Source organism: Pristiophorus japonicus, chromosome 9 (genome assembly GCF_044704955.1).
Source record: "Pristiophorus japonicus isolate sPriJap1 chromosome 9, sPriJap1.hap1, whole genome shotgun sequence".
Classification (NCBI taxonomy): domain Eukaryota; kingdom Metazoa; phylum Chordata; class Chondrichthyes; family Pristiophoridae; genus Pristiophorus; species Pristiophorus japonicus.
In genome coordinates, this window is record NC_091985.1 from 212,612,659 (window position 1) to 212,638,710 (window position 26,052).

General features: G+C 46.8%; 2 protein-coding genes across 5 annotated transcripts in view; one reads left to right on the plus strand and one right to left on the minus strand.

Annotated features, from left to right (window-relative positions):
- The window catches only part of LOC139274112 (uncharacterized), a 438,299-nt gene that overhangs the window by 307,919 nt on the left and 104,328 nt on the right, over window positions 1-26,052 (plus strand).
- The window catches only part of LOC139273633 (zinc finger protein 79-like), a 37,988-nt gene continuing 26,827 nt past the window's right edge, over window positions 14,892-26,052 (minus strand). For 3 of the 4 annotated variants that reach the window (XM_070890623.1, XM_070890622.1, XM_070890624.1), the window contains one exon: window positions 22,738-25,990. In XM_070890623.1, coding sequence (XP_070746724.1) covers window positions 24,448-25,182 — 735 coding nt within the window. In that variant the 5' untranslated portion in view covers window positions 25,183-25,990 and the 3' untranslated portion in view covers window positions 22,738-24,447. Of the gene's footprint in view, window positions 14,971-22,737; window positions 25,991-26,052 lie in introns of those variants that run through there. The other variant, XR_011595263.1, reaches the window with a different exon arrangement.

The following is a 26,052-nucleotide window of genomic DNA, read 5'->3' on the forward strand; positions in this document are numbered from 1 at the left end:
GAATGGTAACATAGTGGTAACATCACTGGGCTGGTAATCCTGAGGCTGAGACTAATAATCCAGAGATGTGAGTTCAAATCCCACCATGGCAGCTGGGGAATTTAAATTCAGTTAATTAAATAAATCTGGAATAAAATGCTACTGTCAGTAATGGAACTACTGGATTGTTGTAAAAACCCATCTGGCTCACTGATGTCCTTTAGAGAAGGAAATCTGATGCCCTTATCTGGTCTGGCTGATATGTGACTCCAGATCCCACAGCAATGTGGTTGACTCTTAACTGCCCTATGAAATGTCACTCAGTTGTAACACACTACTATGACAAAGTTGGGGGAAGGGTGGTGTTTCTGTGTTTGGGGAGGTGTAACTGTGTTGTGGGGAGGGGTTACTGTGTTTTAGGCAATGGGGGGGTGTTACCATGATGTGGGAGGGGGGGGTGTTACTGTGTTTTGGGCAGTGGGGGGGGGGTTACTGTGTTTTGGGCAGTGGGGGGGGGGTGTTACTGTGTTTTGGGCAGTGGGGGGGGTGTTACTGTGTTTTGGGCAGTGGGGGGGGTGTTAGTGTGTTTTGGGCAGTTGGGGGGGGGTGTTACTGTGTTTTGGGCAGTGGGGGGGTGTTACTGTGTTTTGGGCAGTGGGGTGGGGGGGTGTTACTGTGTTTTGGGCAGTGGGGGGGGGTGTTACTGTGTTTTGGGCAGTGGGGGGATTGTTACTGTGTTTTTGGCAGTGGGGGGGTGTTACTGTGTTTTGGGCAGTGGGGGGGGGTGTTACTGTGTTTTGGGCAGTGGGGGGGGTGTTACCGTGTTTTGGGCAGTGGGGGGGTGTTACTGTGTTTTGGGCAGTGGGGGGGGGTGTTACTGTGTTTTGGGCAGTGGGGAAGGGGGTGTTACTGTGTCTTGAGCAGTGGGGGGGTGTTACTGTGTTTTGGGCAGTGGGGGAGGGGGTGTTACTGTGTTTTGGGCAGTAGGGGGGGGTGTTACCATGTTTTGGACAGTGGGGGGGGGGTGTTACTGTGTTTTGGGCAGTGGGGGGTTGGGGTGTTACTGTGTTTTGGGCAGTGGGGGAGGGGGTGTTACTGTGTTTTGGGCAGTGGGGGGGTGTTACCATGTTTTGGACAGTGGGGGGGGGGGTGTTACTGTGTTTTGGGCAGTGGGGGGATTGTTACTGTGTTTTTGGCAGTGGGGGGGGGGTGTTACTGTGTTTTGGGCAGTGGGGGGGGTGTTACCGTGTTTTGGGCAGTGGGGGGGTGTTACTGTGTTTTGGGCAGTGGGGGGGTTGGGTGTTACTGTGTTTTGGGCAGTGGGGGAGGGGGTGTTACTGTGTTTTGGGCAGTAGGGGGGGGTGTTACCATGTTTTGGACAGTGGGGGGGGGGTGTTACTGTGTTTTGGGCAGTGGGGGGTTGGGGTGTTACTGTGTTTTTGGCAGTGGGGGGGGGTGTTACTGTGTTTTGGGCAGTGGGGGGGGTGTTACCGTGTTTTGGGCAGTGGGGGGGTGTTACTGTGTTTTGGGCAGTGGGGGGGGATGTTACTGTGTTTTGGGCAGTGGGGGAGGGGGTGTTACTGTGTCTTGAGCAGTGGGGGGGGTGTTACTGTATTTTGGGCAGTGGGGGAGGTGGGGTGTTACTGTGTTTTGGGCAGTGGGGGAGGGGGTGTTACTGTGTTTTGGGCAGTGGGGGGGTGTTACCATGTTTTGGACAGTGGGGGGGGTGTTACTGTGTTTTGGGCAGTGGGGGGATTGTTACTGTGTTTTTGGCAGTGGGGGGGGGTTACTGTGTTTTGGGCTGTGGGGGGGGGTGTTACCGTGTTTTGGGCAGTGGGGGGGGGTGTTACTGTGTTTTGGGCAGTGGGGGGGGTGTTACTGTGTTTCGGGCAGTGGGGGGGTGGGGTGTTACTGTGTTTTGGGCAGTGGGGGGTGTTACCATGTTTTGGACAGTGGGGGGTGTGTTACTGTGTTTTGGGCAGTGGGGGGGGTGTTACCATGTTTTGACAGTGGGGGGGGGTGTTACCATGTTTTGGGCAGTGGGAGGGGGGGTTACTGTGTTTTGGGCAGTGGGGGGGGTGTTACTGTGTTTTGGGCAGTGGGGGGGGGGGTGTTACTGTGTTTTGGGCAGTGGGGGGGGGTGTTACTGTGTTTTGGGCAGTGGGGGGGTGTTACTGTGTTTTGGGCAGTGGGGGGGGGGGGTGTTACTGTGTTTTGGGCAGTGGGGGGTGGTGTTGCTGTGTTTTGGGCAGTAGGGGGGGGTGTTACTGTGTTTTGGGCAGTAGGGGGGGGGTGTTACTGTGTTTTGGGCAGTGGCGGGGGGGTGTTACCATGTTTGGGCAGTGGGGGGAGGGGTTACTGTGTTTTGGGCAGTGGGGGGAGGGGTTACTGTGTTTTGGGCAGTGGGGGGAGGGGGGTTATTGTGTTTTGGGCAGTGTGGGGGGTTTATTTCTCGGGCTTTCAGTGAACACTGGTCGCCGCCGTTTGTTGGCACTCTCTGTTTTTCAGAGATTCCCGATTTTATTTTATTATTTTAAATGTAATTTTTGTGCGACTATATCCGGCCTCGGGCCCTGGGTCAGGGTGTGCGGGGGGCGGGGGTTAATGTGGTTTTCGGGATGGTGTCTCGGGTCATTCGGTGGTTTGTGTGTTTGGGCCTAGTGCCGATGATCAGCCTTGGGCTGGATTTCTGTGTGGCCCGGGAGGGAGGCGGGGCGGAAGTCCTGTTGTTCCCGGGTGTGGTGTATGTAGCTAACCTGCATTGGTGAGCCCCATGGCTTCCTCCACAACGCCAGCATGGTGCTGCTTGATTGGCCCCCCTCAGCGGACTCTGAGTTCCAGGATACCGAGGTCCGTGCTCTCTGCCCCGGGCAGAGCCACGTTCTGCAGTTTTGTCCGTGGTGGGCGCTATCCTGTGGACAGTGCCTGCCGGGTTCGAGACTGTGTGGATTATTTGCTTGGTGCTGCAAGTCGAGGTCATATGTGCCCGGCTGATGGTGATGGCCTTTGTCAGAGTGACTGTGGGTTCCATGGCTAACAGCTTGTGAAGGAGGCCCTCGTGGCCAATCCCCATAATGAAAACTTCCCGCAACGCCTCGTCAAGGTGTGCGCCAAAGTCACACGGCGCCGCGAGTCTCCTGAGGTCCGCAGCATATTTGGTGACATCCTGGCCCTCAGGTCTGCAGTGATGGTAAAATTTGTATCTGGCCGTGAGGATGCTCTCCTTCGGTTTCAACTGGTCACGGATTAGTTCAGTCAGCTCCTCGTATGACTTGTCCCTGGCGCTCCCGGGTGCCAGCAAATCCCTGACGAGACAGTAAATCTCATCTCCACAACTGGAGAGCAATATCGCCTTACGCTTATCTCTCATTGCGTCTGTGTCCTCCGTCAGGTCGTTTGCTGTGAAGTAGTACTCGAGCCTTTCCGTAAAGGCCTCCCAATCATTGCCCACGGTAAAATCCTTTAGCGAGCCCAGAGTAGCCATGGTTGCGTGGAGTTCATCCCATCCTTGTCGCCAATGTGGTATATGTAGCACACAAATCACTGACTCCACACGGTCTGGTGTAAATCTAACTGCTGTGACCTTCGTCCTTTATTGTTCAGCTCCAGAGTGCCTCTCGGGTCAGCCTTTTATATTGCCTGTTGCAGGTACTTCCAGGTTTCCCACCACAGCGCCCTCTGTGCTGTACCATTCTGCTTACATTACATTTAAGGTACCAGGACGATACATACATCAATACATAACACCGGGGAAGGGATCAGCCTCCGGGTTTTTTAGGTTGTTTTTAAGTCACTGTTACGTTCTTTGGGGAGATTGAGTTTTGTACTTTGATGGTCTGACTTTTATTTTTGGATTTTTAATTTAATGATTGTTTAATAACAACAAATGACATTGTTTTAACTGTTTAGGTGAGGGTTGTGTTTATGGATGATGGGGGGGGGGCGGTTTAGGACGCACTTTGTTCTTGTTTTTCAGTGTATTTCTGTCTGTGTACACTCCGGTACCACGGCAATAATGATCTGTTGTGGGACAACAAGGGGACAGAGACATCAGGGCCTGGCGGCACACAGTGACATTATTGATTCTAACTAATGGGACAGTTAGAGCTGGGACAGGAGCACCGTGGGTCCGAAATCTGGATAGAGTGAGAGAGAAATCCACCAGGGATTGGGAGGAAAGGTCCGGGGGAATTTATACTCACTCCATGATCCGAGTCTCGGTAGCTGATTGTAGTCTCTAGGCCTAACGTTTCACCCTGACTGGGGGTTCAAGGGTCAGAGAGTATTAGATCGAAAACCTTACAGTGAGAGGTTATGAAGGGTTTAGAGCTCCTTACCTTCCACTAGGTCAGTCAAAACGAGAAGGGCTGTGAGGAGGGACAAGAACTATTTAAACCTCCTGCTTCTCTCAGTGATGTGGTGTTAATTGTTTGCTTTGTCTGGTCTTATGGTTCTTATTTCTCCTTCTGATGTGTTCTCTCTGTATGGTCTGTTGTCCTATCTGTTTGTTCAATGAAAATGTAGAGGCCCGCCTTCTCTTTGTTAGTGTGTTGCATGTGATGCCTCACCTAGTTGAATGTCCGTGGTTTGGGGTAGGGATTTTTTGTGGGAGGGGTCTAATGTTTTCATTTCCTACTGGTTTGTTTGTTTCTTTTCTGCCATATATCTTCTTTTCCCTTACTTTCCATAAATTTTTGTTTTTTGATTTAAATAATTTGAAAAAATTATACATTTTTTTTGTTATTGTTTAGGGGGTTGGTTCTGTATTATTCTTATTACTGTCTTAGTTTGCTATCTGTTTTTATATTTCGTGCTAGTTTACTTTCATAGTCTACCTTCCCTTTCTTAATCATTTTTTTAGTCATTCTTTGCTGGTTTTTAAAAACTTCCCAATCTTCTGTCCTCCCATTAGTTTTGGCCACTTTGTATGCCCTTGTTTTAATTTGGATACCGTCCTTTATTTCTTTAGTTAGCCACGGATGGCTATTTTTTTCTTTTACACCCTTTCCTCCTCACTTGAATGTATCTTTCTTGAGAGTTATGAACTAGCTCCTTAAATGTACGCCACTGTTCATCAACCGTCCTACACTTTAATCTATTTTCCCAGTCCACTTTATCCAACTCTGCCCTCATACCTTTGTAGTCTCCTTTATCCTTTTGAGATCCAACTTTCTCGTCCCCCCCTCATCTGAATTTGAAATTCAGCCATGCTATGGTCACTCATTTCAAGGGGATCCTTTACTAGGAGATTGTTTATTAATCCTGTCTCATTACACAGGACTAGATCTAAGATAGCCAGCCCCCTGGTTGGTTCCATTACATATTGCTCAAGGAACCCGTCCCTTATGCACTCTATGAATTCTTCCTCAAGGCTACCCTGACCAGTTTGATTTGTCCAATAAATACGGAGGTCAAAATCACCCATGGTTATTGCTGTTCCCTTTTTACAAGCCCTCTCTATTTCTTGGATTATACTCCGACCAACAGAGTTGTTACTGTTAGGAGGCCTATAGACGACGCCCACCAGTGACTTTTTCCCCTTATTATTCCTTATTTCCACCCAAATTGTTTCAACATCCTGATCATTTGAGCCAATGTCGTCTCCCACTATTGCAGTGATTCCATCCTTTATCAACACAGCTATTTTGTTTCCCTGGAGTTCCTATTATGAGTTTCAGAAACTTCGGTGCCAAGTGGACCAGGTATTTAAAGATTTCCCTCTTTCCATGTTGCTGTTAGTTAAAGGTACAGAGATTGATTTCCCCCTCATTATGCATCTTTAGTAGTTAAACAAAAATCCTTCCTGTTCGTAGTGAGTCACATTCTGCACTGGGGGAGACGGCTGGTGACTTCAGCCTTTAAAATACTCCTCCTCTTTTTCAAATCCCTCCAAGGCCTCGCCCCTCCCTATCTCTGTAACCTCCTCCAGCCCACCAACCCTCTAAATAAGGAGAAACAATTTTCAGTGTCAGAAGGGTCGGTAACCAGAGTGGAGTTGAGGTAGAAGATCAGCCATGATCTTACTGAATGGTGGAGCAGGCTCGAGGGGCCAATGGGGCTACTCCTGCTCCAATTTCTTGTGTTCTTAAAGGGTAGTGGAAATGCAGAACTCGATGTTTCCCATATAACTGAGGCTGGGGGCCAATTGAACAGGCTCAAGGGGCCGAATGGCCTAGTCCTCTTTCTATGTTCTACTTACAGTGACGACTTTTGTAAACAGCTTTTACAGGGGTTTAGAAGGGGAGGATATGCCGAGGGCATTAAACCTCGGCCCCTCCTGTTACTATGACTCAGTCACACTGGTCAGTGCCTGTACCCACTGTGCCATTGGGAGGATAGTCCAGTGACCCTGCTGGAAAATGCATGTGTGAGGCCTCGGGTGAGGACAGTGGAATAGCCTGTCGACACTCACTGTCGAGGTTCACACATGGACATTGGGCACATGGGTCCCATATTGGAGAGAAACTGGTGAGTGTAGAACTAAACCCAGCCAGCGTCAGCACTTTCCGGGGAGGGGAATCAGTGAGTGTAGAACTGAACCCAGCCAGAGTCAGACATTAGTGAACCAGTTGGATTTTTACGACAATCCGGCCGCTTTCAAGGTCACTTTGTTGTAATGCCGGCCCCACAAATCAGCAGATTCATTAAGTTCAAATTACTAACCTGCCTCTTTGTGGGTTCTCTCTCACACTCCCTTTTTCCTGTTTTAAATTAATTTTACAAGGTAGTGGAAGGGGAGGATTTACAGACGGCAAACTCAAATCGCACACCGCATCAAGATCTGACAGCGTCACTCGATTCATCGGGACCTGAATATCATCGGCCTCTCAATAGGGAAGCAAAAAGTGGGGAGAAAGTGTACACGTGTTCTGTGTGTGGACGTGGCTTCAGCCAAATCTCTGGCCTATCGAGACACAAGCGCAGTCACACCGGGGAGAGGCCGTTCACTTGCTTTGAGTGTGGGAAGGGATTCACTCAGTTATCCGACCTTCTGATACACCAATGAGTTCACACTGGGGAGAGAACGTTCACCTGCTCCAAGTGTGGGAAGCGATTCACTCGTTCATCCATCCTGTTGACACACCAGCGAGTTCACAAGTGACTGCAGGGGATGGATTCTGCTGTTGTTGCTGCTGTTAATCACATCCAGGACTGAACCATGTTCATTCTGACAGTTGGGGTTTGTTTCTGCTGATGTTGTTAACCCTATAACTGGGCTGGAGTTTAATATTCTGGATGAATGGTAAATAAATCAGCTTTGCTTTAAACACATTGCTGTGGATTTTTGTCTTTCCCACCTGAGTGTTTAGCATCACTTGGCTGGAGCTCAGAGAGGACAATCGGGGGGGAGGATCGTACGGGTGAACCAGAACTTCAGCCTGGACACAGTCCTTCAGAGAGAGGGGCAAACGGCACTTTGGTCTTTCTCGTCTGTCTGCACTGACAACAAAGTCACCATGCGGGTTAATCTTGAGCTGTGTAAGAAATGTGTCCCAGCGCTCTCTTCCATGGTTCAGACTCCTGGGCATGAAACAGAAGGCTCCTTTAGAAATGAACCCCAGTGCTTTGTTTGCTTTTTAAAATGGCCGTATTAACCTGCGTCACTACTTTTAGTGATTTGTGTATCTGTACCCCTCGATCCCTTTGCTCCTCGGCCCCATTTAGACTCTTATTTCCCAAATAGAATGTAGCCTCCTTATTCTTCCTACCAAAATGCACCACCTCACACTGATCTATACTGAAATTCATTTGCCAATTACACACGCATTCTGCAAACTTATTAACGTCTTGCATTTTGTCACAGTCTTCCTCAGTATTAACTCTATCTCCCAATTTGTGTCATCTAAAAATTTTGGAATTGTACTTCTGATTCCCGAGTCCAAATCCTTTATGTAATTGGCGAACAACAGCGGTCCCAGCACCGATCCCTGTGGAACACCACTGCCCACCTATTGGCAGAACAGTGGTCCCAGCACTGATCCCTGTGGAACACCACCTCCCACCTATTGCCAGAAAGTGGTCCCAGCACCGATCCCTGTGGAACACCACCTCCCACCTATTTCCAGAACAGTGGTCCCAGCACCGATCCCTGTGGAACACCACCTCCCACCTTTTGCCAGTCTGAGTAGCTACTCTTAACCCTACTCTCTGTTTCCTGTTTTGTAACCAGCTTGCTATCCACAACAGTATGTAAGATCTGCAAGATGACTAAGGTCAGGCCGCGTGGAGTGAAGCCAGGCAGCAGAATGGATGGAAAGATGACTGCAAAACAGGAATCATTTGCTGGAGTTGTGGGCAGTTTTTTGCCAGATTTCCATCCATTCTGTTACCTGACCTTTGACTCCACACGACCTGACCGTGGGCATTTTGTAAGACCGTACATACTGCAGACACAGTGCACCAGTGGTGGGAGGGGGTGGATATTGAGTCCTGTGGCAGGAGCATTGATGAAGTGGATTTCTCGGTGAGTTTTGAGGTAGCGCTAGTGGAGTTTTTCACCACTTTACAGTTTTTAAAATAAAAATCTTATTGCCAGTTTATTAAAGCCATTAAAAGCCTCTCGGGTCGCACAATAAAATGAGGCCTCATAGCTTTCCATCAGAGTTAGCATCACAGTTAGAAAGCATTTAGTGACTGAGCCAGACTGGGCCGGGCCTAAGGTGCGAGTTAATGATGGAAAAATGGCGGCCAGCGTACTTAGCTCCAGGACTGAGAACCCGGGCACTCAGGTCTGTGTATCATTGATTGATGAATTTTGTTCATTGCCCAGTCTCAGTCGCAATGGTGAGTCATCCTGCTGTCCAGACGAGGCGGGGATCCCCAATGGAGGGTTCTCTCTGCAGGAGTCCTTCCCTGCACCATTGGGGATCTGGGGTGGAGAGTGTTGCATGGAACAGTCGCGTGAAACAGTTTTTATTATTAATAATAATAACTTTTATTTGTGTAGCACCTTTAACGTAGTAAAATGTTCCAAGGCGCTTCACAGCAGTGTTACAGGACACAACACATACATAAAACATAGAAACATAGAAAATAGGTGCAGGAGTAGGCCATTCGGCCCTTCGAGCCTGCACCGCCATTCAACAAGATCATGGTTGATCACCCACCCTAGCACCTCCCCCCCCACGCCCCCTCCACACACCCCCGACCCCCCCACCCGCAAGGACCACATCCAACTCCCTCCCGAACACATCCAATGACCTGGCATCAACAACTTTCCGCGGCAGGGAACCCCACAGGCCAACAACTCCCCAAGTGAAGAAGTCTCTCCCCATTCCAGCCCCAAACAGCCCACCACCCCCCATCCCAAGACCATGCCCCTAATTTAACACTGAGCCACAAAAGAAGAAATTAACGCAGATGACCGAAAGCTTTAAGAGGTAAGTTTTAAGAAGTGTCTTAAAGGAGGAAAGACAGGTAGAGACGGAGGTTTAGGGAGGGAGTTCCAGAGCTTAGGACCCAAACAGCTGAAAGCACGGCCACCGATGGTTGAGCAGTTATAATGAGGGATGTTCAAGAGGGCAGAATTTGAGGAGCACAGACATTTTGTGGGGTGGTGAAGCTGAAAGACAGGGAGGGACAAGGCCATGAGTGATTTGTAAACAAGGATGAGAATATTTAACCGGGAGCCAATGTAGGTCAGCTCCCTGTTAAACAATGCCTCAATTTCAATATTCTCATCTTTGTTTACAAATCAGGGTGATGGGTGATCGTGGCTTAGTGAGAGTTAGGACACAAGCTGCTGAGTTTTGGATGACCTCAAGTTTGTGGTGTAATGTAGAATGTGGGAGGCCGGCCAGGAGTGAGTTGGAGTAGTCAAGTCTAGAGTTAACCAATGCATGGATGAGGGTTTCAGCAGCAAGAGAGCCGTTCTTATCGCCCTTCCAGACTCCAAGGCCGGTTTTGTTTTTTGCAGCCTAGAGTGAATCCCCACACACACAGCAGGTGAACAGCCTCCCCCGGTGTGACTGCGTCGATGAGTTTCCAGCCAGGATAGGAAATTGAATCCCTTCCCACAGTCCCCACATTCCCACAGTTTCTCTGTGGTGCAGGTGTCCTTGTGTCTCTGCAGCTTGGATGATCAGTTGAAGCCTGGTCCACACACACGACACATGTACGGTTTCTCCCCGCTGTGAATGGAGCGAGGTTTTTTCAGGCTGTGTAACTGGTTAAAGCTCTTTCCACAATCAGTGCACTGGAACACTCTCACTCGGGTGTGTGTGTCTCGGTGCTTTTCCAGTCACACTGATGTTTGAAATCTTTTCACACAGACAGAACAGACAAACATTTCTCATTCTATATTCAAAGGCAATGATATTCAGCTCCTGATTAATCGAGTGACTGTCAGATCTTGTTTTGTTTGAGTTTCCCGTCTGCAAAACCTCCCCTTCTAATACCCTGTAAAAGGAGTTTACAAAAGTCATCACTAAGTACAGGATAGAAATTCAGAACAGACAATTCTAGTTTCTATGGAACATTCTTTCCTGTCTTGCTCCTCCAAAGCTGTAAATCCCTGTCCCATACACTCTCCCTCCTGCCTGTGCTGAAGTCCAAACCCATTGCACCATCTCCAAAATTTTCCCTTTCGTTCAACTTCTCTCCCTCCCCTGAAGGTGCTGACTCTGTCTGGGTTCAGTTCTACACTCACTGGTTCCCCTCCTTCCCCTCCCCTGAAGGTGCTGACTCTGGCTGGGTTCAGTTCTACACTCACTGGTTCCCCTCCCCTGAAGGTACTGACTATGGCTGGGTTCAGTTCTACACTCACTGGTTCCCCTCCTTCCTCTCCCCTGAAGGTACTGACTCTGGCTGGGTTCAGTTCTACACTCACTGGTTCCCCTCCTTCCCTTCCCCTGAAGGTACTGACTCTGGCTGGGTTCAGTTCTACACTCACTGGTTCCCCTCCCTCTCCTCCCTTGAAGGTGCTGACTCTGGCTGGGTTCAGTTCCACACTCACTGTTTCCCCATGTTTTGTGAAGTGCTTCGGGCACTTTATTAAACACACACAGCAGAAGCACATTAATGTGATGGGAGATCACTGACTCATGAGCAGCCAGCGGAGTAGAGCCTCCTGAAAATCCAATCTTTTTACAGCCAGTATTAATGTTTTTCTACGATAAAGGCGCTATATAAATAAAAGTTATATTATTATTACAGGAGCTGGGTCACGGGAAAAGTCCCATTAAAATCAGTGATACATTTGTTAAATTAAAAATAGTAATTTCATCTTATTTTCTAGATGCTTTCTGACCATTGCACATTTCTCCTCCATTGACAGATGCTCCCTGACCAGTCCCCATTTCTCCATTTACAGACACTCCCTGACCAGTCCCCAGTTCTCCTCCATTTACAGACGCTCCCTGACCAGTCCCCATTTCGCCTTCATTTACAGACACTCCCTGACCAGTCCACATTTCTCCTCCATTTACAGACACTCCCTGACCAGTCCCCATTTCTCCATTTACAGACGCTCCCTGACCAGTCCCATTTCTCCTCCATTTACAGACGCTCCCTGACCAGTCCCCATTTCTCCTCCATTTACAGACGCTCCCTGACCAGTCCCCATTGCTCCTCAATTTACAGACGCTCCCTGACCAGTCCCCATTTCTCCATTTACAGACACTCCCTGACCAGTCCCCATTTCTCCATTTACAGACACTTCCTGACCAGGCCCCATTTCTCCTCCATTTACAGACATTCCCTGACCAGTCCCCATTTCTCCATTTACAGACACTCCCTGACCAGTTCCCATTTCTCCTCCATTTACAGACACTCCCTGACCAGTCCCCATTTCTCCATTTACAGACACTCCCTGACCAGACCCCATTTCTCCTCTATTTACAGACACTCCCTGACCAGTCCCCATTTCTCCTCCATTTACAGACACTCCCTGACCAGTTCCCATTTCTCCTCCATTTACAGACACTCCCTGACCAGTCCCTATTTCTCCATTTACAGACACTCTCTGACCAGTCCCCATTTCTCCTAAATTTACAGACATTCCCTGACCAGTCCCCATTTCTCCATTTACAGACATTCCCTGACCAGTCCACATTTCTCCTCCATTTACAGACACTCCCTGACCAGTCCCCATTTCTCCATTTACAGACGCTCCCTGACCAGTCCCATTTCTCCTCCATTTACAGACGCTCCCTGACCAGTCCCCATTTCTCCTCCATTTACAGACGCTCCCTGACCAGTCCCCATTGCTCCTCAATTTACAGACGCTCCCTGACCTGTCCCCATTTCTCCATTTACAGACACTCCCTGACCAGTCCCCATTTCTCCATTTACAGACACTTCCTGACCAGTCCCCATTTCTCCTCCATTTACAGATGTTCCCTAACCAGTCCCCCTTTCTCCATTTACAGACAATCCCTGACCAGTCCCCATTTCTCCTCCATTTAGACATTCCCTGACCAGTCCCCATTTCTCCATTTACAGACACTCCCTGACCAGTTCCCATTTCTCCTCCATTTACAGACACTCCCTGACCAGTCCCCATTTCTCCATTTACAGACACTCCCTGACCAGACCCCATTTCTCCTCTATTTACAGACACTCCCTGACCAGTCCCCATTTCTCCTCCATTTACAGACACTCCCTGACCAGTCCCCATTTCTCCTCCATTTACAGACACTCCCTGACCAGTCCCTATTTCTCCATTTACAGACACTCGCTGACCAGTCCCCATTTCTCCTAAATTAACAGACATTCCCTGACCAGTCCCCATTTCTCCATTTACAGACATTCTCTGACCAGTCCACATTTCTCCTCCATTTACAGACACTCCCTGACCAGTCCCCATTTCTCCATTTACAGACGCTCCCTGACCAGTCATATTTCTCCTCCATTTACAGACGCTCCCTGACCAGTCCCCATTTCTCCTCCATTTACAGACACTCCCTGACCAGTCCCCATTTCTCGTCCATTTACAGACACTCCCTGACCAATCCCCATTTCTCGTCCATTTATAGACACTCCCTGACCAGTCCCCATTTCTCCTCCATTTACAGACACTCCCTGACCAATCCCCATTTATCCTCCATTTACAGACGTTCCCTGACCAGTCCCCAGTTCTCCTCCATTTACAGACGTTCCCTGACCAGTCCCCATTTCTCCATTTACAGACATTCCCTGACCAGTCCCCATTTCTCCTCCATTTACAGACACTCCCTGACCAGTCCCCATTTCTCCTCCATTTACAGACACTCCCTGACCAGTCCCCATTTCTCCATTTACAGACACTCCCTGACCAGTCCCCATTTCTCCATTTACAGACGCTCCCTGACCAGTCCCTATTTCTCCATTTACAGACGCTCCCTGACCAGTCCCCATTTCTCCTCCATTTACGGACACTCCCTGACCAATCCCCATTTCTCCTACATTTACAGACACTCCCTGACCAGTCCCCATTTCTCCATTTACAGACACTCCCTGACCAGTCCCCATTTCTCCATTTACAGACACTCCCTGACCAGTCCCCATTTCTCCATTTACAGACGCTCCCTGACCAGTCCCTATTTTTCCATTTACAGACGCTCCCTGACCAGTCCCCATTTCTCCTCCATTTACGGACACTCCCTGACCAGTCCCCATTTCTCCTCCATTTACAGACACTCCCTGACCAGTCCCCATTTCTCCATTTACAGACGCTCCCTGACCAGTCCCCATTTCTCCTCCATTTACGGACACTCCCTCACCAATCCCCATTTCTCCTACATTTACAGACGCTCCCTGACTCGCTGGAGATTTCTCAGCACATCCCGGTTGTCCTACAGTTTGTGTCTTAAACTGGCGGGTAGTTGTGGGGAGGTGAATAATTTGGAGTGTTTTCTCTCAAACTCCAGGAGGAAACGGGACCTTTCTGGTTGTGGCTTTAAACAGATGGAACCCTGTAGGGTGGAGCAAACATTGCAGCATTTGTTTGTGAAATGTATTCAGCCAGGACAGACAGCAGGGTTTCAGGAAATAACACAGTGCAGTGAGAAAGAAAATACAGTGGATGTTGTGTAGATGGATTGTCAAAAGGTGTTTCTTAAGGTGCCGGACAGGAAGCTTGTTGATCAAATTAAGGCTCACAGTATTGAAGGGAGTGGGACAGCGTGGACAGGAAGTTGGGTAAAGGGCAGAAAACAGAGAGTAGTGGTTAATGGATGTTCTTCAGACTGGAGGGATGTAAACAGTGGTGTCCCCAGGGTCAGTGTTGGGACCAATGCTCTTCTCAATACAGAGAAATGATCTGGACTTGGGTATATGGGGCACACGATCAAGATCTCCAGGGTACGCCATAAAGGGCCCATGGCCAATTGTGAAGTGGATCTTCATTGTGTCAATACAAAGGTTAGTAATTGGGGCAGGTAGATGTGAAATTAAATTTAATGCAGAGAAATGTGCTGTGATAGATTTTGGGAGGAAGAAAAAGGGAGGAAATATACATTAAATGGAAAAATTTTCAATGGAGTAGAGGAGCAGAAAGATTTAGGGTTGTAAGATTCTAGCTAATTCCTTATCTTATTAACACACAGACATAAGAAATAGGAGCAGGAGTAGGCCATCTGGCTCCTCGAGCCTGCTCCACCATTCAATAAGATCATGGCTGATCTGATCCTGGCCTCAACTCCACTTCCCTACCCAGTCCCCATAACCCTTGACTCCTTTATCTTTCAAAACTCTGTCTATCTCCACCTTAAATATATTCAATGATTATTATTAGCAACTTTAATATCTTAAGAAATATAATTTGAGCAGATTCTCTGTTCTCTACCACATCAGAGTAAACATGCAAGTCCCGCGTGTCCACAGTAAATGACACGGGGTCAGCCTGCTGGAAGGAACCTCGGGTGCCCTGAGCTTGATCTCCGGTGTCTCCCATCCCGACTGCCCCCTTACATCAGTCTCCCCTCACTTTTATACCCTGCAGTGATCCACCTCTGGCACCGACTCTTCTTTGTCTTCTCTGCTGGGTTTGGGCAGGAAGTGAGGAAAAGACACCTGGAAACATAGAAACATAGAAAATAGGTGCAGGAGTAGGCCATTCAGAACTTCGAGCCTGCACCACCATTCGATAAGATCATGGCTGATCATTCCCTCAGTACCCCTTTTGTGCTTTCTCTCCATATCCCTTAATCCCTTTAACCATAAGGGCCATATCTAATTCCCTCTTGAATATATCCAATGAACTGGCATCAACGACTCTCTGCGGCAGGGAATTCCACAGGTTAACAACTTTCTGAGTGAAGAAGTTTCTCCTCATCTCAGTCCTAAATGGCTTACCCATTATCCTAAGACTGTGTCCCCTAGTTCTGGACTTCCCCAACATCGGGAACCATCTACCTGCATTTAACCTCTCCAGTCCCGTCAGAATCTTTTATGTTTCTACGAGATCCCCTCTCATCCTTCTAAACTCTAAAGTGTAAAGGCCCAGTTGATCCAGTCTCTCCTCATATGTCAGTCCGGCCATCCCGGGAATCAGTCTGGTGAACCTTTGCTGCACTCCCTCAATAGCAAGAACATCCTTCCTCAGATTATGAGACCAAAATTGAACACAATATTCCAGGTGAGGCCTCACTAAGGCCCTGTACAACTGCAGTAAGACCTCCCTGCTCCTATACGCAAATCATAGAACATAAGAACATAAGAATTAGGAACAGGAGTAGGCCATCTAGCTCCTCGAGCCTGCTCCGCCATTCAACAAGATCATGGCTAATCTGGCCGTGGACTCAGCTCCACTTACCCACCTGCTCCCCATAACCCTTAATTCCCTTATTGGTTAAAAATGTATCTATCTGTAATTTGAATACATTCAATGAGCTAGCCTCAACTGCTTCCTTGGGCAAAGAATTCCACAGATTTACAACACTCTGGGAGAAGAAATTCCTTCTCAACTCGGTTTTAAATTGGCTCCCCCGTATTTTGAGGCTGTGTCCCCTAGTTCTAGTCTTGCCAACCAGTGGAAACAACCTCTCTGCCTCTATCTTGTCTATCCCTTTCATTATTTTAAATGTTTCTATAAGATCACCCCTCATCCTTCTGAACTCCAACGAGTAAAGACCCAGTCTACTCAATCTATTATCATAAGGTAACCCCTTCATCTCCAGAATCAGCCTAGTGAATTGTCTCATCCCCTCCAAAGCTAGTATGTCCTTCCTTAAGTAAGGTGACCAAAACTGCACCCAGTACTCCAGGTGTGGCCTCACCAATACCCTGTACAGTTGTAGCAGGGACCTCCCTGCTTTTGTACTCCATCCCTCTCGCAATGAAGGCCAACATTCCATTCGCCTTCCTGTTGCACCTGCAAACTAACTCTTTGGGATTCATGTACAAGGAGTTAGTCTGTGGCTCATTGGGCAGCACTCTCACCTCTGAGTCAGAAGGTTGTAGGTTCAAGTCCCACTCCAGAGACCTGAGCATAAAAATCCAGGCTGACACTCCAGTGCAGTACTGTCAAATTATTGTTATTGTCATATTGCTGTGGGAGCTTGCTGTGCATTTCCTACATTACAACAGTGATTACACTTAAAGAAAAAGTACTTTCCTAAAAGAGTTCATGTACAAGGTCCCTCTGCACTGCAGCATGTTGTAATTTCTCCCCATTCAAATAATATTCCCTTTTACTGTTTTTTTTCCCAAGGTGGATGACCTCACATTTTCTGACATTGTATTCCATATGCCAAACCTTAGCCCATTCACTTAACCTATCTAAATCTCTTTGCAGTCTCTCTGTGTCCACTACACAACCCGCTTTCCCACTAATCTTTGTGTCATCTGCAAATTTTGTTACACTACACTCTGTCCCCTCTTCCAGGTCATCTATGTATATTGTAAACAGTTGTGGTCCCAGCACTGATCCCTGTGGCACACCATTAACCACCGATTTCCAACCCGAAAAGGACCCATTTATTTCAACTCTCTGCTTTCTGTTAGCCAGCCAATTCTCGATCCATGCTAATACATTTCCTCTGACTCCGCGTACCTTTATCTTCTGCAGTAACCTTTTGTGTGGCACCTTATCGAATGCCTTTTGGAAATCTAAATACACCACATCCCTCGGAACACCTCTATCCACCATGCTCATTATATCCTCAAAGAATTCCAGTAAATTAATTAAACATGATTTCCCCTTCATGAATTCATGTTGCGTCTGCTTGATTGCACTATTCCTATCTGGATGTCCCGCTATTTCTTCCTTAACGATAGCTTCAAGCATTTTCCCCACTACAGATGTTAAACTAATCAGCCTATAGTTACCTGCCTTTTGTCTGCCCCCTTTTTTTAAACAGAGGCGTTACATTAGCTGCTTTCCAATCCGCTGGTAACTCCCCAGAGTCCAGAGAATTTTGGTAGATTATAACGAATGCATCTGCTATAACTTCTGCCATCTCTTCTAATACCCTGGGATGCATTTCATCAGGACCAGGGGACTTGTCTGCCCTGAGTCCCATTAGCCTGTCCAGCACTAGCCCCTAGTGATAGTGATTATCTCAAGGTCCTCCCTTCCCACATTCCCATGACCAGCAATTTTTGGTATGGTTTTTGTGTCTTCCACTGTGAAGACTGAAGCAAAATAATTGTTTAAGGTCTCAGCCATTTCCACATTTCCCATTATTAAATCCCCCTTCTCATCTTCTAAGTGATCAACATTTACTTTAGTCACTCTTTTCCGTTTTATACATCGGTAAAAGCTTTTACTATCTGTTTTTATGTTTTGCGCAAGTTTACTTTCGTAATCTATCTTTCCTTTCTTTATTGCTTTCTTAGTTATTCTTTGCTGTCGTTTAAAATTTTCCCAATCTTCTAGTTTCCCACTAACCTTGGCCACCTTATACGCATTGGTTTGTAATTTGATACTCTCCTTTATTTCCTTGGTTATCCACGGCTGGTTATCCCTTCTCTTATCGCCCTTCTTTTTCACTGGAATATATTTTTGTTGAGCACTATGAAAGAGCTCCTTAAAAGTCCTCCACTGTTCCTCAATTGTGTTCCTAGTGTACTTTAGCCAACTCTGCCCTCATCCCAGTGTAGTCCCCTTTGTTTAAGCATAGTACGCTCGTTTGAGACGCTACTTCCTCACCCTCAATCTGTATTACAAATTCAACCATACTGTGATCACTCATTCCGAGAGGATCTTTTACTAGGAGATCGTTTATTATTCCTGTCTCATTATACAGGACCAGATCTAAGATAGCTTGCTCTCTTGTAGGTTCTGTAACATACTGTTCTAAGAAGCAATCCCCTAGCTACAAAGGCCAACATAACATTTGCCTTCTTTACCGCCTGCTGAACCTGTATGCCAACTTTCAATGACTGATGAACCATTGACACCAGGTCTCGTTGCAACTCCCCTTTTCCTAATCTGCCACCATTCAGATAATATTCTGTCTTCGCGTTCTTGCCCCCAAAGTGGATAATCTCACATTTATCCACATTATACTGCATCTGCCATGCATTTGCCCACTCACCTAACCTGTCCAAGGCACCTTGCAGCCTCTTAGCGTCCTCCTCACAGCTCACACCGCCACCCAGTTAAGTGTCATCCGCAAACTTGGAGATATTACACTCAATTCCTTCATCTAAATCATTAATGTATCTTGTAAAGAGCTGGGGTCCCAACACTGAGCCCTGCGGCACTCCACTTGTCACTGCCTGCCATTCTGAAAAGGACCCGTTTATCCCGACTCTCTGCTTCCTGTTTACCAACCAGTTCTCTATCCACGACAGTACGAGGGGATTTGAGTACAGGGGCAGGGAGGTGTTGCTCCAGTTGTACAGGGCCTTGGTGAGGCCACACCTGGAGTATTGTGTACAGTTTTGGTCTCCTAACTTGAGGAAGGACATTCTTGCTATTGAGGGAGTGCAGCGAAGATTCACCAGACTGATTCCCGGGATGGTGGGACTGAAATATCAAGAAAGACTGGATCAACTGGGCTTGTATTCACTGGAGTTCAGAAGAATGAGAGGGGACCTCATGGAAACATTTAAAATTCTGACGGGTTTAGACAGGTTAGATGCAGGAAGAATGTTCCCAATGTTGGGGAAGTCCAGAACCAGGGGTCACAGTCTGAGGATAAGGGGTAAGCCATTTAGGACCGAGATGAGGAGAAACTTCTTCACCCAGAGAGTGGTGAACCTGTGGAATTCTCTACCACAGAAAGTAGTTGAGGCCAATTCACTAAATATATTCAAAAGGGAGTTAGATGAAGTCCTTACTACTCGGGGGATCAAGGGTTATGGCGAGAAAGCAGGAAGTGGGTACTGAAGTTTCATGTTCAGCCATGAACTCATTGAATGGCGGTGCAGGCTAGAAGGGCTGAATGGCCTGCTCCTGCACCTATTTTCTATGTTTCTATGTTTTTTCTATGTTACCCCCAATACCATGTGCTTTGATTTTGAACACCAATCTCTTGTGTGGGACCTTGTAAAAAGCCTTTTGAAAGTCCAAATACACCACATCCACTGGTTTTCCCTTGCCCACTCTGCTAGTTACATCCTCAAAAAATTGCAGAAGATTTGTCAAACATGATTTCCCTTTCATAAATCCATGCTGACTTGGACCGATCCTGTCACTGCTTTCCAAATGCGCTGCTATTTCATCCTTAATAATTGATTCCAACATTTTCCCGACCACTGATGTCAGGCTAACGAGCCTATAATTACCTCCTTTCTCTCTCCCTCCCTTTTTAAAAAGTGGTGTTACATTAGCTACCCTCCAGTCAATAGGAACTGATCCAGAGTCGATAGACTGTTGGAAAATGATCACCAATGCATCCACTATTTCTAGGGCCACTTCCTTAATACTCTGGCAGACTATCAGGCCCCGGGGATTTATCAGCCTTCAATCCCATCAATTTCCCGCCTAATAACGATGTCCCTCTGTTCCTCCTTCTCACTAGATCCTCGGTTCCCTAGTACTTTCGGAAGGTTATTTGTGTCTTCCTTCGTGAAGACAGAACCAAAGTTTTTGTTCAACTGGTCTGCCGTTTCTTTGTTCCCCATTATAACTTCACCTGAATCCGACTGCAAGGGACCTATATTTGTCTTCACTAATCTTTTTCTCTTCACATATCTATAGAAGCTTTTGCAGTCAGTTTTTATGTTCCCGGCAAGCTTCTTCTCGTACTCTGTTTTCCCCCTCTGCTGAATTCTAAATTTCTCCCAGTCCTCAAGTTTGCTGCTTTTTCTGGCCAATTTATATGCCTCTTCCTTGGATTTAATACCATCCTTAATTTCCCTTGTTAGCCACGGTTGAGCCACCTTCACCGTTTTATTTTTACTCCAGACAGGGATGTACAATTGCTGAAGTTCATCCATGTGATCTTTAAATGTTTGCCATTGCCTATCCACCGTCAACTCTTTAAGTATCATTTGCCAGTCTACTCTAGTCAATTCATGCCTCAAACCATCGAAGTTACCTTTCCTTAAGTTCAGGACCCTAGTTTTTGAATTAACTGTGTCACTCTCCATCCTAATAAAGAATTCTACCATGTTATGGTCACTCTTCCCTAACGGGTCTCGCACAACAAGATTGCTAATTAGTCCTTTCTCATTACACATCACCCAGTCTAGAATGGCCAGCTTCCTGGTTGGTTCCTCGACATATTGGTCTGGAAAACCATCCCTAATACACTCGAGGACATCCTCCTCCACCACATTGCTACCAGTTTAGTTAGCCCAATCAATGTGTAGATTAAAGTCATCCATAACTGTTGCACCTTTATTGCATGCATCCCTTATTTCTTGTTTGATGCTGTCCCCAACCTTACTACTACTGTTTGGTGGTCTGTACACAACTCCCACTAGCGTTTTCTGCCCCTTGGTATTCCGTAGCTCCACCTACACTGATTGCACATCATCCAAGCTAATGTCCTTTCTTACTATTGCATTCATTTCCTCTTTAACCAACTATGCCACCCCGCCTCCTTTTCCTTTCTGTATATCCTTCCTAAATGTTGAATACCCCTGGATGTTGAGTTCCCAGGCTTGGTCACCCTGGAGCCATGTCTCCGAAATGTCAATTACATCATACCCGTTAACTGCTATCTGTGCAGTTAATTTGTCCACCTTATTCCGAATACTCCTCACATTGAGGCACAGAGCCTTCAGGCTTGTCTTTATACCACACTTTGCCTCTTTAGAATTTTGCTGTAATGTGGCCCTTTTTGCTTTTTGCCTTATGTTTCTCTGTCCTCCACTTTTACTTTTCTTTTTTCTATCTTTTGCTTCTGCCCCCATTCTACTTCCCTCTGTCTCCCTACATAGGTTCCCACCCCCCTGCCATATTAGTTTAACCCCTCCTTAACAGCACTAGCAAACACTCCACCTAGGACATTGGTTCCGGTCTTGCCCAGGTGCAGACTGTCTGGTTTGTACTGGTCCCACCTCCCCCAGAACCGATTCCAATGTCCCAGGAATTTGAATCCCCGCCCTGCTGCACCACTCCTCAAGCCACGTATTCATCTGAGCTATCCTGCAATTCCTACTCTGACCAGCACGTGGCACTGGTAGCAATCCTGAGATTACTACTTTTGAGGTCCTACTTTTTAATTTAGCTCCTAGCTCCCTAAATTCATCTTGTAAGACCTCATCCCATTTTTTTACCTATATCGTTGGTACCTATATGCCCCACGACAACTGGCTGTTCACCCTCCCTTTTCAGAATGCCCTGCACCCGCTCTGAGAATCCTTGACCCTTGTACCAGGGAGGCAACATACCATCCTGGAGTCTCGGTTGCAGCCGCAGAAACGTCTATCTATTCCCCTTACAATTGATTCCCCTATCACTATAGCTCTCCCACTCTTTGTCCTGCCCTCCTGTGCAGCAGAGCCACCCATGGTGCCATGAACTTGGCTGCTGCTGCCCTCCCCTGGAATTTCTCTAATCTGTGATTTACAAGGACACTTTCCCTGGTTCACAGCAGTTAATTTTCTTCAGTAATTTTCTCATTGTCCCTAAACTCCCCTGCCTGCTGTTAGTTGTTATTTCTTAGTTTCACAATTATAGGTCTAAACATCACACATTATAATCTAACCTATTGTGTTACTCTGGTTTGAGCTTACATTGTGGTTACTAACAGACAAACCCTGTTCTTTCCCCTGATCTGATTACAGATTCCAACAGTGGGTTCAGTGAATGGAATGTCTTATCAGTGTTGCCATGGTGACCTGTCTGCAGTGAATCGATTGTTTGAGTTTCTAACTCAGACTAAACTTCTCTTTCCCATGATACACATTATATCAGCCAGTTTATGTCAATGTGTTTTAGCCATGTTATGTTAATATCTCTAAAACCTACAAAGGCTTCAGATACACAAACCTTTAAAATTAGGAGGACAAGTTGATAAAGTGGTTGTAAGGCACATGGGGTCCTTGGTTTTATAAATAGGGGTGTGGAATACAAAAGGGCAGAGGTCATGTAAACCTGTACAAATCATTGGTTAGGCTGCAGTTCGAATATTGTGTCAGGTTTTGGGGATCTTACACCAGGAAGGATGTCAAGGCCATGGAGAGGGTGCAGAGAGATTCACCGAGATGATACCAGGGAAGAGAGCCTTTAGTTATCAGGGGAGATTGGAGAAACTGGGGCTCTTTTCATTAGAACAAAGGGGAATTGGAGTTCTGAGGGAGGTGGTCAAAATATGATCAGGTAAAGGAGGAAAAACTATTTCCACCAGTCGGTGAGTCAGTAACTCGAGGGCATCAAATTCAAATTGTTAGCGCGAATGTACTCTTCCAAGAATCACTCGTCACTCAGAGTCGGTCCATACATCAAAACGGTTTATTACGCCGGCGGGGAGATGAAGGAACTGGTGGGTCCAGGTACCTCTCTCCACCGAACAAAAGATTTCATGGATTTTTATGTTTTACAACAGTTTACTATGGTTTACTACAGTTACATCAGCCCATTTCGGCCGGACACTATCCAATCATATTGATTATAGATTACATATAGATTCATTTAGACCAATAGATAGAGTTAGTCTCTAAACGTAAAGTGGCTCATGTGTTGCGAGGAATTACTTATGTATCTTGTGACATGGTCCAGGCCCCCCATATCTTACTGTCCTTGGGTGCTGTGTTTGGGTAGCCTCCTTATCTTAGTCCCGTTACAGAATTGTATTGTCCTAACATGACCCAGAACATTTTGTCTGAGGCCTGGCCGATTAGAGACATCTGCAAAGCTTGCTTGTTATTCCTGTGTTAATTAAATTCCGGCCAATTTATAGGGGAAACAAAGCCCAATTGTCAGAATGAACAAGATTCAGTCCCGATGTGATTAACAGCAGAATCCAACCCCGCAGTCACATGTGAACTTGCTGGTGTTTCAGCCGGTTGGATGGATCAGAGAATCCCCTCCCACACACAGAGCAGGTGAACGGCCTCTCTCCAGTGTGAGTGCGTTGGTGCATCATCATGATTTGTGATTTTAAAGCTCTTCTCACAGAAACAACAGTTATCAGTTTCCAGGAATCCGGTCTCTTTCAGCTAACAGAAATCCCTTGAGGCTTCACGGACAGCCATTTTTATGCACACATTTAATATTTAGTTCTAAACCTTATGCTACAGGTGCCGCTGCCCGAGGGGAAAATCTTTCCGCTATAACAATAAATCATCACCAAAAGGCACAGACCCAGGGAGGAACTATCGAGCACACTGTACAACAATGTTCAGGACACTCACTGTCCCCCTGGATCTGTGTCCAGGGAGAAGCTGATGGGTTTCTCTTATCTTTGGGTTAAATTTTGTTCTCATCGAGGTTATGGATGTCAGTGCCGGGGAAATGAGGTATTCTGAGCATGTAATGTCTGCCTGAAACACTCTCCAGTCAGGTACAGCATGGGTTACATACAGAGTAAAGCTTCCTCTACACTGTCCCATCAAACACTCCCAGGGCAAGTACAGCATGGGTTAGATACAGAGTAAAGCTCCCTCCACACTGTCCCATCAAGCAATCCCAGGACAGGTACAGCACAGGATTGCTGCACTGTTAGTGTTGCCATCTTTAAGATGAGGCATTCAACCGAGGCTCCATCAGCCCTCAACCAATATCACTCAAACAGATTATCTGGTCATTGCTTTCATGGCAGCTTGCTGTGCACAAATCATCTGCTGCTTTTCCGATACTACAACAGTGAATACACTTCAAATGTACTTTGATGTTGTTGTACTTCATTGGCTGTAAAGCACTTTGGGACATCCTGAGGTCATGTGAGGTGCTACATAAGGACAGGTCTTTGTTAAATGGAGGAGAAAAGTTCCAAAAAAAAGGAACAGTTGGTAACAGGACAGCAATTAGCCTCCTCTTATCTTGGAGAAATCAAGGAATCGACAAATTGTGTGTTGGAACAAAGCTGATTATTTGTCAGATATCCAGAAAATTAAACTCCGGCCAATTTATAGGGGAAACAAAGCCCAATTGTCAGAATGAACAAGGTTCAGTCCCGATGTGATTAACAGCAGAATCCAACCCTGCAATCACATGTGAACTTGCTGGTGTTTCAGCCGGTTGGATGGATCAGAGAATCCCTTCCCACACACAGAGCAGGTGAACGGCCTCTCCCCAGTGTGGGTGCATTGGTGCATCATCAGATGATTTCTGATTTTAAAGCTCTTCTCACAGTCAGAACATTTAAATGGTCTCTTATTGGTGTGAACAAGCTGGTGTACAGTGAGGTTGGATGACTGAGTGAATCGCTTTCCACACACACAGCAGATGAATGGTCTCTCCCCTGTGTGGATACGTTGGTGTATCATCAGCTCCATTTTGGTTTTAAAGCTCTTCTCACAGTCATAACATTTATATGGTCTCTTATCAGAGTGAACAACTTGGTGTGCAGTGAGGCTGGATGAACGAGTGAATCTCTTCCCACACTCTGAGCAGGTGAACGGCCTCTCCCCAGTGTGAGTGCGTTGGTGCATCATCAGTTGATTTCTGCTTTTAAAGCTTTTCTCACAGTCAGAACATTTAAAAAGCCTCATATTGGTGTGAACAACTTGGTGTGTAGTGAGATTGCATGACTGAGTGAATCCCTTCCCACATACAGAGCAGGTGAACGGCCTCTCCCCTGTGTGAAAGGATTGGTGTCTCATCAGACTATTTCTGCTTTTAAAGCTCTTCTCACAGTTAGAACATTTAAAAGGCCTCTTACTGGTATGAATAAGGAGGTGTGTAGTGAGCTGGGATAACTGAGTGAATCCCTTCCCACACATGGAGCAGGTAAACAGCCTCTCCCCAGTGTGTACTCGCTGGTGTTTCAGCAGATCAATTTTGGTTTTAAAGCTCTTCTCACAGTCAGAACATTTAAAAACTCTCTCATCAGAGTGTACAAGTTGGTGTGACAGTAGGTTCGCTGAACAGGTGAATTCCTTCCCACACACGGAGCTGGTGAACGGCTTCTCGTCAGAGTGAACAAGTTTATGGCGCCTCAGCTCCCCGGAGCTTTTAAAGCACTTCCCGCAGTCCGGACATTTAAAAGGTCTCTCGTCAGTGTGAACTCGCTGGTGTGTCTTCAGCTGGGAAGAAATAGTGAATCCCTTCCCACACACGGGGCAGGTGAACGGCCTCTCCCCGGTGTGACTGCGTCGATGAATTTCCAGCAGGGACGGGGAACGGAATCCATTTCCACAGTCCTCACATTTCCATCGTTTCTCCGTGGTGCGGGTGTCCTTGTGTCTCGCCAGGTTGAACGATCAGTTGAAGGCTCGTCCACACACACAACACGTGTACGGTTTCTCCTCGCTGTGAATGGTGCAATGTTTTTTACGGCTGTGTAACTGGCTAAAGCTCTTTCCTCAGGCAGTGCACTGAAACACTCTCACTCGGGTATGTGTGTCTCGGTGCTTTTCCAGTCACACTGATGTTTGATATCTTTTCCCACAGACAGAACAGACAAACATTTCTCCTTCCACATTCAAAGGCCAGTGATATTCAGGTAACGATGAATCGAGTGACTCTGTCAGATCTTGATGTGACGTTTGGTTTGAGTTTCCCGTCTGTATATCCTCCCCTTCTAATACGCTGTAAAAGAGTTTACAAAAGTCATCAATGTAAGTTCGGGGTAGGTAGAAAATCTAAACAGA